The 13,720-nt window shown below is 44.9% G+C and overlaps 1 protein-coding gene across 1 annotated transcript in view; it reads left to right on the forward strand.

The window, feature by feature from the left end:
* The window catches only part of CAMK1D (calcium/calmodulin dependent protein kinase ID), a 355,487-nt gene that overhangs the window by 291,288 nt on the left and 50,479 nt on the right, over positions 1-13,720 (forward strand). The window contains exon 5 of the mRNA XM_065416138.1: positions 8,789-8,915. Coding sequence (XP_065272210.1) covers positions 8,789-8,915 — 127 coding nt within the window. The remainder of the gene's footprint in view (positions 1-8,788; positions 8,916-13,720) is intronic.

Raw genomic sequence — 13,720 nt, forward strand, 5'->3', positions numbered from 1 at the left:
ATACCTAAAATTAGTTTTTGGGCTCCCCTATGGGGCAGACACTCCTGTGTCCCCCAAAATGGAAAGAGACCCTGATCCAGCTGTAGGCTCACAGCTACCAGCTATGAGGGACCTTTCGCTGGCCAGTAAAATCCCCCCCCCTTTCACTCAGGTTGGGTTTGCTTCCAGCTAGAGTCCTTGGGGTTTGTTCCCACCGCAGCAGTCACCAGGACCCCAACTTCCAGCTCCAGGATACATGTCTCTGTGCACCTCTTCCACTCCATTACAGCCAGGTCATGCTTCTGGGTCTTAATTGCTTTGTCTCTTAAGTCCAGGTTGGTGGGCAGCCTTTTCTTTTTCCAGGTCAGCCTTTTCCCAGGCAAATTGTATATCAATTTCCATTTGTCTTCCCTTGAGACCATCACTCGATGAGCTGGGATACCACAGAGAACACCCTCCTGCCAGAACAGGCACCCCTCCCCTCCTGTCTTGCTAGGTTAGACACTCCAGTCAGCTTCAGCACAGACAGAGGTTGGGCCACACCCATCTGCAGTTCACTGAAACTGAGATGCACTCAGCTCAGGGGCTTCTTAGTTAACAGAGACATTCCCAGCACCCATTGTTCAGTCTTTCTGGGCAATTTGCAACTTGTGTAGTTTTAGCTTCTTTTGATCTTCATTCTTACTTATTTTGCTTCCTTTTCTGTCCCTAATTTCCTTTCCCGAAATAAGCAAACAGAAAATAACAAACCAGTAACCACTTTGTCTGTTCTCCAGCCACCACACTTAAAATCACTACCAGTATCTCAAAGCAATCAGCTGTGCACAGACCCTGCTCGCTGCGCCACTGTGACGGGTTGGATCACAGAAACCCCCTTGGGAGCTGCCACCCAATGTACCAAGACTACTTCTGCTCCTGTTTTCCCTGCCAGCTCAGGACTCCAGCACCCTGTTTTGCTGAGCCAGACACTCCAGTCTGCTCTAACAAAGACTCAGGGTCTGAATCACTTGTCCCAAAGCTGCAAGTTTATCCAAAACAGCTCACAGGAGTGTGCTTGTCTTTAGCACTCAGATGCCCAACTCCCAATGGGGTCTAAACCCAGATAAATCCGTTTTACCCTGCATAAAGCTTATGCAGGGCAAACTCATAAATTGTTCGCCCTCTATAACACTGATAGAGAGATATGCACAGTTGTTTGCTCCCCCAGGTATTAATACATACTCTGAGTAAATTACTAAATAAAAAGTGATTTTATTAAATACAGACAGTAGGATCTAAGTGGTTCAAAGTAGTAACAGACAGAACAAAGTAAGTCACAAGCAAAATAAAATAAAATGCGCAAATCTATGCCTAATCAAACTAAATACAGATAATCTCACCCTCAGAGATGCTTCAGTAAGTTTTTCTCAGACTGGACACCTTCCAGGCCTGGGCACAATTCTTTCCCCTGGTACAGCTCTTGTTCCAGCTTAGGTGTTATCTAGGGGATTCTCCATGATGGCTTCTCTCTCTCTCTCTTCTGTTCCACCCCTTTATATATCTTTTGCATAAGGCAGGAACCCTTTGTCCCTCTGGGTTTCCACCCTCTCCCCTCACTGGAAAAGCACCAGGTTAAAGATGGATTCCAGTTCAGGTGACATGATCACATGTCACTGCAAGACTTTATTACTCACTTGCCAGCACACACATATACAGAGAGACTCACAGGTAAACAGCCATCTGCAGACAATGGGAGTCATCAAGATTCCAAACCATCATTAATGGCCCACACTTTACATAATTACAATAGGCCCTCAGAGTTACATTTTATAGTTCTAGTTTTAGATACAAGAGTGGTACATTTCTACAAATAGGATGATCACACTCAGTAGATTATGAGCTTTGTAATGATACCTTACAAGAGACCTTTTGCACAAAGCATATCCCATTTGCATTATAGTCACTTATTATCAAATTTTTTATAAAACTATCCCAGTTACATTATATTCACTTATTATCATGTTTTTATAAAACCATGTAGACTGCACAACGTCACAGGTACCTTCTTTGTGTTTTGTCAAATCTTCAGTGACAGTGTTCTTAAAATGAACAACATGTGCTGTGTCATCATCCGAGACAGCTATAACATGAAATATATGGCAGAATGCGGTGTCTACACCACGTTATGTCGTCTGGAGATGCTCTCCTGCCAGCATAGCTTCCGCTTCTCGTTGAAGTGGAGTAATTACATCGACGGGAGAGTGCTCTTCCATCAACTTATTGCAATTTCACCAGACCCGCTAAATCGACGCCACTGCATCAATTTCAGCAGCGCCGATTTAGCCCATAGTGAAGACAAGCTCTGAGATTGGAACTCGATCAGGAGTAAAACTGGTTGGAAAAAAAATCATGAAAATGTTTTCAATTTGTTCCTGGTCTGTTTTTTTTTTTTTTTTTTAATATTGAAGATTTTAGAAATTAAAATGTGTGCAATTCAAACTATTGTACCCCCTCTCTCACTGGTTGAAAAGCAGGACTGTGGGGAGAGAGGTGGGGTTTCCTGTTTATTTTTTGAATTTTGAAATGTCAGCAGTATTTTGAAATTCAGAAAATTTCAATCAGCTTCTAGTCAGGAAAGAGAGTGAGGAGGGAGCTCTGCAATGGAAGGGGTAGTGAAAGGAGTGAGGATGGAGGGGGGGCGAAGAAAGGGAATGGGGCTGCTTGTAAGGGTGGTTGGAAAAGGAGGAAAACTTCATGAAAATATATATGAAATTTCATTTCTGTTTTTCATCGTACTTTTGCTGTTGTCAAAAATGTCTAAGCCATTCTAATGTGCAAGGTTAGGGAAGGTGGGGGAGGTGGGGTAGCAAGAGGATACATAAGGTGTCATTTATGGTAACAGGAGACAAAGGAAGCAGCAAGGTGAGCCAAAGTGGCACAGTTTGGGACCCAAGTGTGGGGCTAGAGACATGAGCCTGGTTCTGATCTCCCTTGCACCGAGGTAAATCGGGTAATTCCCACACAGCCAGATACCAATGTAAAACCAGCGTACGCGATGCAGCTTTGTCAAATGCATTTCATATGGTGGGCCTGATCCGATACTCTGCCACTTGGCATGGGCCGCATTCAGCAAAAGTTATTAAAATAGAAATAGATAAAGAGAAACCATGTTGGTAATTACATTTATCTTAGATTTTAGTGATCGCTACTGCTGCTTCCCCGATACCTGGTACCTCTTAGCTTGAACTAGTGCATCAACATTTGGAGCAAATGACTGGGCTGAGGCTATCTTGAGTATCGAGTTCAGGTGTGTGTCGCTTAGTTCAGAAAGTAGCTTAGATTTGTGGATATTTATGATGGAGAATACTTGTTCACACACATACATGCTTCCAAACATGGAAAGAATTCTTGATGCAAAGGACTTCAGTCTGGAATAATTTGATCCGGATATTGGTAAACTTGGAAACACCCCAATATTGGAAAATTTGCCCTTCAGCAGTGTCACACTACACTTCATTAAGTTCCAGTTGGAGCTCCTCTAGTACATCGAGCACATTAACAGAAAAGGTTGTGCTGAAAATTGCAAACTCTTCCTCATGGTTCCTGAAGTCAGAGAATCATTCTTGAAATTCCTTTCTCAATTCAGCAGTTTTGCCAATGGTGTCATCACACTGAGTCCTAACAGTGTCACATAGTGATTTCAAGGCAGGTAAGTATGCCAAGTTACTCTGGGAAAGTTCCTTCTCCCACAGCTGAAGCTCAGTTTCAAAGGCGTGAATGTTGTCATAGGATTCTATCGCTACTTGGTTGCCCTCCTGCGTTCTTGTGTTGAGCGAGTTCGAGTGCTCTGTAATATCCACCATGAAAGCAAGGTCTTGAAGCCATTCATTGTCCTGTAATTCAGTGACAGCTTTTCCTTTCTGATCCATGAAAAGGTGGATCTCACAACGCAATTCAAAAAAGGGCAACAAAATTATTAGGGGCATGGAACAACTTCCATATGAGGAGAGATTAATAAGACTGGGACTTTTCAGCTTGGAAAAGAGATGACTAAGCGGGGATATGGTAGAGGTCTATAAAATAATGACTGGTGTGTAGAAAGTAAATAAGGGAGTGTTTTGTTTATTCCTTCTCATAACACAAGAACTAGTGGTCACCAAATGAAATTAATAGGCAGCAGGTTTAATACAAACAAAAGGAAGTATTTCTTCACACAACGCACAGTCAACCTGTAGAACTCTTTGCCAGAGGATGTTGTGAAGGCCAAGACTATAACAGGTTTCAAAAAAGAACTAGATAAGTTCATGGAGGATAGGTCCATCAATGGCTATTAGGAAGGATGGGCAGGGATAGTGTCCCTAGCCTCTGTTTGCCAGAAGCTGGGACTGGGTGATAGGGGATGGATCACTTGATGCCATAACTGTTCTGTTCATTCCCTCTGGGGCACCTGGCATTGGTCACTGTCGCAAGACAGGATATTGGGCTAGATGGACCTTTGGTCTGTCCCAGTGTGGCCGTTCTTATGTTCTTGAGGTGCTTCAATACAACTCCCCAATTTAGCCACTGAACTACAGTTTGATATGGCAGTCCACAATGAATGTCACATTCTTCCAACCGCAGGCTGAACTGATTAGAGACAACTAGCTCTAATAAAATTTACATTTTTAACAGCCACACTCATCACGTGATTCATTTCCAAAATTTTACTACAGAAAGCTTCTTAATGTAAAATACAATGAAAACTGCTAAACTGTTGGTTGTGGTTGATAGTTTGCAATTAGGTCTTCAATTTTGTTACAACTCCAGCTCTCTTACCCACCATTGAGGATGCCTTGTTTGCGGCCAGACTCAGAGCTCTTGTCTGGTCCACATCCAATTTGTTGAGAGCTTCCATCAAGTTGATAAAGAGATAATTTGCTGTTGTTGTGTCTACAATTCTACAAGCTCCTCTGCTACACACACGTTCTCCATGAATTAACACTGCTAGTTGAGATGCGTCGTTTAGATCTGTGCTTTCATCAATTGACATTGAAAAATCAGCAAAGTACTTTGCTTTGTCCTGAGTTGACTGTTCAGATTCTCAGCTAACTCGATTCTCTCAGCAATTTTGTTTCCTGAGGGCACATCTTCACTACCCGCCGAATCGGCGGGTAGCAATCGATCTATTGGGGATCGACTTATCGCGTCTAGTGAAGACGCGATAAAATCGATCCCCGATGGCTCTTCCGTGGACTCCGGAAATCCACTGCGGCAAGAGGCGGAAGCGGAGTCGACGGCGGCGCGGCAGCGGTCGACTTGCCGCCGTCCTCACAGCCAGGTAAGTCGACCTAAAATACGCAACTTCAGCTACGCTATTCACGTAGCTGAAGTTGTGTATCTTAGGTCGACCCCCCCCCGTAATGTAGACCTAGCCTGAGAGGCTGATATTTGCAAAAGCTTCCCACTTATCTGGACACAATACTTCTGAAGCTTGTAGCATGAAGTTCCTCAAAAATTCTTCCTTGGAAAATGGTTTTGATGAAACAGCTATTTCATGGGCAATCACATAGCTTACCTTAACAGCAGAATTACTTACATGATAAGCATTAGTAAACACTAATGGCTGCATTTTTAACAACTGTGCTAATTTGGAGTATTTATCTTCACATAATTTTCTTGTTTACTTATCATACTTCTCATCCTGGTTTGCTTCATAGTGTCTTTGAATGTTGTATTCTTTTACCAGAGCTACCTATTCAGGCCGGTGCTTCCACTAGGCGACCCTCGGCGGAAATTCGGCGGTGGGGGGTCCTTCCGCTCCGGGTCTTTGGCGGAAATTCGGCGGCGGGTCCTTCACTCGCTCCGGGACCCGCCGCCGAAGTGTCCCGAAGATGCGGAGCGGAAGGACCCCCGCCGCCGAAGACCCAGGCCCCCTGAATGCTCAGAGGAGGAGTGCTGCTGCCTAGGGCGGCAAAAACCCTGGCACCGCTCCTGTACCTGTTGCTTACATATCAAGCACGTGTGCTGTCCATTCATGTCCATAAAGAAATATGAAATTCTCCACGAATGTCCTGCCTTTCAAGAGAAATTATCTACTTTTCTCTTTATGGATAAAGACATGGCCATGTGTTACAAGCTGAATAAAGAAATGAAGAAAGGGAAGAGTAGAAGAAGGGTATCCTCTCACCCCTTTTTCATTTCTTCTCTTTTTTAATTTTTTATTTAAAAGGGAGTCCACCAGCTGCAGGAGGCATTCAACCTTTGACTTATTTGAAGTTTCCTTTTCTTTGACTTGCTAGGTGAGGTATCTAATCTCCAGCCAATGGGTAAGCGCTCTTCAGTGCCATTTCCTCTTGCCCGGACACGTATCAGCTTCCACCAGATTTATGCTTCCCCAGTGCTTCTTAAACGCAACCATGCGGTTCTACACCTGTGTGCGAGGTACTGCTGGATTGCTGCACCAGAGTCTGGACTACAGGAGTGTGATTTACAGAGTACACCAGTGTGTTGTGCTCTAATTCCCCCATGTGGAACTTGCTGGCTCACACTAAATGTTCCTTAGTGTGCATAGATCTAGTCCTGTTTGAAACAGGACTACACCAATGCACACTAGCAAGGTACACACGGGGAGTTAGAGTGGTGACACACTGATGCACTCTATGAATCACACCTTCATAGTGTGGTCTCCGGGGTCATATAGACAAAGCCCACAGAGTCATGGAAAGTCCATGGTCCTGATGAAACTGTACCATGGAACGGATCCAGCCCAGGGGCTGTACCCTTAACATCCCTGTGTGATGTCAGAAGAAGGTCCAAGGGTAAGGCAGAGATAGAGCTATGCAGGGCATTGAAGGCGAGGGACTCATGAGGTACCATGAGAACATTTAGAAAAGCAGTACACACAGCACAGCCAATTTTGTTTTGTTTTTCAGAAACCCTGTTTTCTTTTTGATCTCAGCCCCTTTAGAAGACACTGGGCAAGGTCATACGTTTGTTTCCACTTGTGTGTACACGCGCATGTGAGGACAAGTGGATAACATCATTGTCTGCTATGTTTCAGTCCTGCAAATTAAGGCCCAGCAACGCGGCTTGGTGCTGCTCTGATGGTCCACAGCAGCCAGAAAGTTGGCTTAATTACCCCATGACGATACTCCGTATGTAAGGGAAATATCTGGATGGTATAGAGATGGTGTAACGGCTCCTTCGCTGCTCCTCTTCCCAGTTCAAGGGAAATATTCAGGGAAGAGGGAACATGGCCGGAGTATCCTTATGCCCCAGTGATCCTGACCGCCCTGTGAGCTATTGGTCCATACAACTTAAAGCAACCTCGGGGCTGCTGTAAGTAGTTGCATCTCAGGGCCCTATGGCCCCCTTTGCAATAATCTCCTTCTCTGCCAAGTCACCATGCCACACTGAGCACTGAAAAGCAGGTACAAAGGATCAGGTCCTAAACATTTAATTCAGTCTCTTCTCCTCTGGTATCCTTGGGTTCTTGGCTCGGTGTGAGTGTTGTTGAAATACTTTAAGAGTTCATAAGCATCTGAGTGAAACATAAAAATGTGTCTGACTTCCTGACTTCTGCTATAAGATAAAGTGCCAAATTCAGCCTGAGCCCATTGCTATTGACTTCAGCGGAGTTGCCCCCTTATATACCAAGGCTGGGTTTGGCCCAGTGAATGTAATGATGTTGAATTGCCCCATCTGTATCATATATTATTTCCTGGAAATCCACATCTGGAGCGCATATTGGGTTTATAGAAGAAATGTGTTAAATTGTGGTAGGTATTTGTACCAGTTTCTTGGCAGAAACTGTTCCAATACTATGTCACAAAGCTGGTCATCTCGTGCTGTAAAAATGTAACAAGTTTAAGGCCTGGCCCTACAAGGTGTGGATTGTCCACTGCTTCCACAGCTTCACTGGGAGTTCACAGAGGACCCTAAGCACCTTGCAGGCTCAAACCCTTAGCAATGGAATCACCCTGGGAGGTAAAACCTCAAATTACACTTCCCAGAAGTGCACTGTATTTAGTAAGACCTGTATTGTTTGTTAATAACATAATGAATTATTAAAAGCAGATGTATTGGACATTTTGGATTAGCAACAATGTAGCACATTGGTGTCTGGGGCATGATTCTGATCTCAAACCAGATTAACATCAGCACAACTCCATGGAGCTCAGTGAAGAGACTCCTGATTTCTACTCGGCTCCTAGTTCATTATTCTCAGTAGTGCAATATTTTTTCTAGTTAACTGGAGCCAAATCAATGTTGGTGTAACTCTATTAACTTTAATGGCATTTACTCTTTTATCATAGTTTATTTCCTACAGGATATATATAAAAATTCTCTAACACTAATGGGATTTTTTTAAACTACAGTTTAACCCCCTACTGCATCTATGTAAAATGTGTTGAATGTTCTACATAGTTCTTACCATTTATACTTGCATATAAGCGAACTCTTCTGTTTTATCACCATAGAGTGAAGAGACTGTCCTTGTTTGTATATAGGGCAATCCCCTTATGTCTCTGGTCAGGAGAAAGAAGGAGCCATGGTTCCTGCTTGGGGTGTCAAAGAAAAGGAATGGCTTCAGAGATGGTACATGAAACATCTGAAGAGGAGGGCCTCTGGCTAGTTGCCTTAACAGTGGCACTGATTGGTTCCCCATAGAATCCTTCTCAGTCACGAGAATAGGTTGGCTGGTACTGCCTTTGAAGAATGATTATTATGGGGAATTGGTTGAGGGTTCTGGGGAATCCCCCCCCTTCGCTTCAGAAATTGAATATAATAAATGTAAAGTGTCACCTTGTTCTTTACTAGACTCATATATTTGTCTCAAACTTCTTCCTAGCCTGAGAACCTGCTGTACTACAGCCAGGATGAAGAATCCAAAATCATGATCAGTGACTTCGGATTGTCAAAGATGGAGGATAAAGGAGACGTCATGTCCACAGCGTGTGGAACCCCAGGATATGTTGGTAAGTGGTTGGATCATAATTACCATCAGTTATTCCGAGGTATATTAAAGAAGCGTAAGTGAAAATGGTGGTAATATAAGAGAATGCTCTTTGTTCTCTGGTGACTGTGTATAGTAGGTGAAAGATTTTGAGGACGTTAGCTAGAGTTTTCTGAAGTTAACGCTTCTCTTTCTTTGGTCCTTTTCATCTATTGTGTCCTGATCCTGCCATTTATTTATTTCTGTGGTCAATTTGGGTTGTGGGATTAAGCTCTATAATTGTATTCCTTCAAAGGGTGAGCTGTCTTGAACACAGTGCCTGCTGTTGAACTGGAAGCATTTGAATGATATCCTTCTAATCCATTTCTTTTTTCAATCACATATGAAACTGAGACACTTTAACATAGGTATCATTTTGTTTTTAATGATAAAGGATCACATTTCACAGATTCCTTCCAAGAGAAGTATTAGTAAGTAAAATGGATGAGCTGCATTTATTTTGAAGTCTCAAATAAACCTCTTGTCCAACCACACTGAGTTATAGACTCATAGAAATTTCATAGAGATGGAAAAACCCTATATGTAGTCCAGTCCTCAGATTGTTTCCCTTTGATATGCTCTGATGCTTTGTCCAGTCTAAGACGTTAATGTACCAAGATGCTGTGTTGCACTGCTGGTCAGATTACATTCTCCCCCCCCCCCCCCCCCCAGCATAGTTTAAAAAGAATAATTAAACAAATACTGGAAAATATCTTTGCAGGATACCTTTTTAAGAGACTTTATTTAAAAGGCAAACATTATATTTCAGAGGAGCATGCAAAATGGCAGTAGCTGTTCCAATACTATGATACTATAACAGGTTACAGTGTAACATTCATCTTTAGTGTAATTCCTTTTAAATAATTACGTTGAAATAATGGCACCTGTGCCAGGGATACCTTTGGCCTAGTGTTTCTACCTAGGAAGGATCTGAACTTTAAGGTTTTCAGTAGCCAGAAGTAGGTGTTCTCTGTATCTGTGCTGACATACAGTTTTGTGTGTGTGGTCAAATGAGACTGGATTTTCCTACCTGACCTTGACCTCCTGGTTTCTTGACTGGGCCTGACTCTTGGTATCTGACTCTCAGTTTCTGACCTTCTGGTTCTGAACTCTGGCTGGTGCAAGGATCCAACCCATCCACCTTATGGTAAAACTAGGCCCAGCTGCCTACATCCCAGCCCCAACGGTTTGTACAGACCATACAGTCATCCCCAAGGGCAGTGGCACTGGAGCATTTTTAATAGTGGGGATGCTGGAAGCCAGCTCCCCCCTTACCCCTGTCCGTGCTCCCCTCCTGCCCCCGAGCTGGGGCCAGGAGCAAGGCCGTGTTTCCCTGGGCAGCGGGGACCTGGACAGGGCTAATGGAGCCGAGGCTGGGAGCAGGCACGGGGCTGGCAGCCAGGACCCTGGGTGCAGGGCTGACAGTGGAACCTCAGGCACGGGGAGGCAGCCGGAACCCCAGAGGGGGAGTGGCAGCCGGAACCTGGGTGCGAGGCCGGCAACAGAACCTCAGGCGTGAGGTGGCAGCAGGGACCCCGGTGGGGAGTGGCAGCCGGGTCAGCAGCCAGAGCCCCGGACATGGGCCAGCAGCTGGGACCCTGGGAGCGGGGCCAGCAGCAGAGCCCCCATAAAACCTGGGGGTGCTGCAGCACCCCCCACACCCCTGGTTCCTGCACCTATGCCAAAGGGGGTGGGCCCAGTGCAAGAAGTATGGAACTAGCAACCCAACTGCTGCCTCCAGAGGCACTGGGCTGCCTGCCTCCAGGCAGAGAACCAAGCACTGCAGGCCCAAGTTCTGCAACTGACTCAGAGAGTGGGCTGCTGCGGGATCAAGCCAGCTTCACATGGAAAACACTTTGCTTCGGACACAGACCACAGTGCCCTGCCTTGAACAGCGGTTCACAATGCCTCTACCAGAACAATTCAATGGGAGTCGCCAGCCATTCTGGGGCTTCATGAACCAATGCCATCTTCTGTTCCTGTTGTGTCCCCAGACCTATGCCTCTGTCATAATCAGTCTGCTGAAGGGGGAGGCTCTGGACTGGGCCTCCCCCTTGCTGGAGAGTAACAACCAGTCCTGTCAAATTGGAACACCTTCCTCCAATCAATATCAGCAATCTTCGATGACCTGCATCGTGGCCGTTTGGCTGAGGCCACTCTAAAGAAACTCCACAGGGAAAGGGTACCATGGCTTCCTATGCGGCACACTTCTGCCATCTCATTGCAGACGCAGAGTGGTATGAGGCGGTGGAACGGTACCAATTCTGGTGGGGTCTAGGGAGGAGATCAAAGATGAAGTGACCCACGTGGAGATGCCCACAAGTCTGGATGCCTTTATCAACCTCATCCTCTGCATAAATAACCAGTTATGGGAATGAAGAGAGGAAAAGGGAGGGTCTGTGCAGCCCCCACACTTCCCAATCCACTTACCATTACCTTGGTACCTGTTTCACCCACTGAACTGATGCAGGTGGATCTGGCTCGTTGTCCACCCGAAGAAAAGGAACCATGCCAACGGCACCACATATGCTTCTGTTGTCGCGAACCTGGCCACACCGTTTCTGCCTGTCCCATCTGAGCTCCAAGGAATCTGGGAAACGAGTCGGCTTAGGTTCAGTGAGGAGAACCAGCCTAGGCTCTGTGAGATAAGAATTTCCCTGCACCTCAGTCCTGACTGGAACACTCACCAAGCTCCATCCAGGGGCTTCCCACTTGCACGTGTTCATCCAGCTACACATCCTCGGAGAGCCCTAACGGATGTCCATCCAACGAGCCCTCATGAATTCGGGAGCAGCCAACAATTTCATAGATACAGGGGTAGCCAGGGCTTTCCAGATTACTTTGCGACACAAGACCACTCTGGACCTAATAGAAAGTATTGAAGGCTCCCCTCTCTCTTCAGGTCTGATGATCAAGTCTGGACAGTCCCCCTGGAAGCCGTTATCCAGGGGCACTGAGAAATATTGCAATTTGGTGAAATTCAATCCCCCCATTTCCCTCTCATTCATGGCATCTCCTGGCTGACCCTCATGATCCCCCTCATTCACTGGCAAGAACAGGAGGTCAGTTTCCCTTCAGAATTCTGATGGCAGTATTGTCGGGAGCAAACTGAAGTTGCCCAGCAACTGGGCCCTGGAGGGCTGAGGTGGAGATGGTCACCCAGGCAGGGATGCCCACTGAAGCAGTGTAGGAATTCCCCCCCCCCCTTAAACATTGCAACCACACTGACATGTTTGAAAAGAAGAATGTGGAAACTCTCTTTCTGGCCTAGGAGTAGAATTGCAGCCAGGAGCAAAAATACCATTGGGTGGATTTACACCATGTCAGAACCCTAGCTGGCTGCACTCATAGATTTTAAGGTCAGAAGGGACCATCATCTAGTCTGACCTCCTGCACTTTGCAGGCCACACAATCTCACCCACCTACTCCTGTAATCGTTGGGGTTCTGCATGATCACAGGACTCCACCTGCTCTGATACAATTGCAGAATTGGAGCTCAGTCTATAAAAATACTACACTCTTTAGTGATCACTCAGTTAAAGAGCTGATTTCCAACACAGCAAGATCGCTGTTCCCTTTCAATCTGCAAGTTGCAATAATGGTGAAAGAATGGCCCAGCTGTGTTTCTAACATTCTCCTGTGTGCGTTGTTTCTAATTGTTGAGAAACCCACATGGGAAGTTTAATGACTTTGGGCAATATGATTTTTGTTTAGTGACTGCCAAGTCACCTGAATTTACATACATTTAGGAGGAAATAGAAACCACTCAGATCCCATAGTGATAAGCATGGTATAAAAACCTGAATATAACACAGCAGAGCCCATGAAACAGAGAGACAGGTTCATCCCTGGTGTAAATCCATGGAATCACATGATCTCTATATTGCACAAAATACACTTGATTTTATCTTGGTAACCTTGGAAAGAGAAACAGTTTTTCTTTTGTCTTGATCACTCTGCAGCAATCATGGCCTTATATCTCTTATTACTTTGTGAAACATAAGACAGCCTGCACTAGGTTACATTCTGGACTCTATTTAATCAAGCTGAATCAGAGACCTTGTTTTTGAAGCTCGATAGAGGAATTGAGTAAGAGCTAAAACAGTACATTCAGTAATTCTTCATGTAGGCTGCTCAGCTCTCTTAATTACAATGTTTCAGCAGGTTCTCCATAGGCCACTGGCCAAAAACAATAAGTCTGTAAGAAACATCAATTTTAAGATTCTGTTTGTTGAAGAGTGGCTGAACATGAAAGAGTCTGACTCCAATATGGCAGAGAATAATCTCATGCTGCCTCTTCATGTTGCCATTTACACATTCTGGAAATGAAGTTCTTCTGATCACAGGAGTAAAAGTTCTGCCACTTTAACTGATACTTAGGGAGTTCTGATCATTCACTGTCTGGATACTGACCTGCCACTCCTAGAAAGGTGACCCCATATTCATCATTATCTTGCTGATGACAGGACTCTAACCACAGTGTTAGGTCTCCCTGGTAGATTAAGGCAGCTCATCACTGAAGTGATGGCTTGATTGTCTGACCTCTATTAGGAGGGTGATGATGCTGGATTCCTGATGGTAGAGGTCTTGTGTCTATGAGATCCATTCACAATCTTTCTTTCTGTATTGAACTATTTGCCTCACTACCTCTGTTCATTTTGTCAAGTTTTCACTATAATCATGCACATTGGCACCTGAATCTTACTCATTAAATAACCTCTTATCCTGAAATACGATCAGATCCCTCTGCTTTATGTGCACAAGTCTTTGCACTGCAGATTTCAAGTA

Source organism: Emys orbicularis, chromosome 1 (genome assembly GCF_028017835.1).
Source record: "Emys orbicularis isolate rEmyOrb1 chromosome 1, rEmyOrb1.hap1, whole genome shotgun sequence".
Taxonomy (NCBI): Eukaryota; Metazoa; Chordata; order Testudines; family Emydidae; genus Emys; species Emys orbicularis.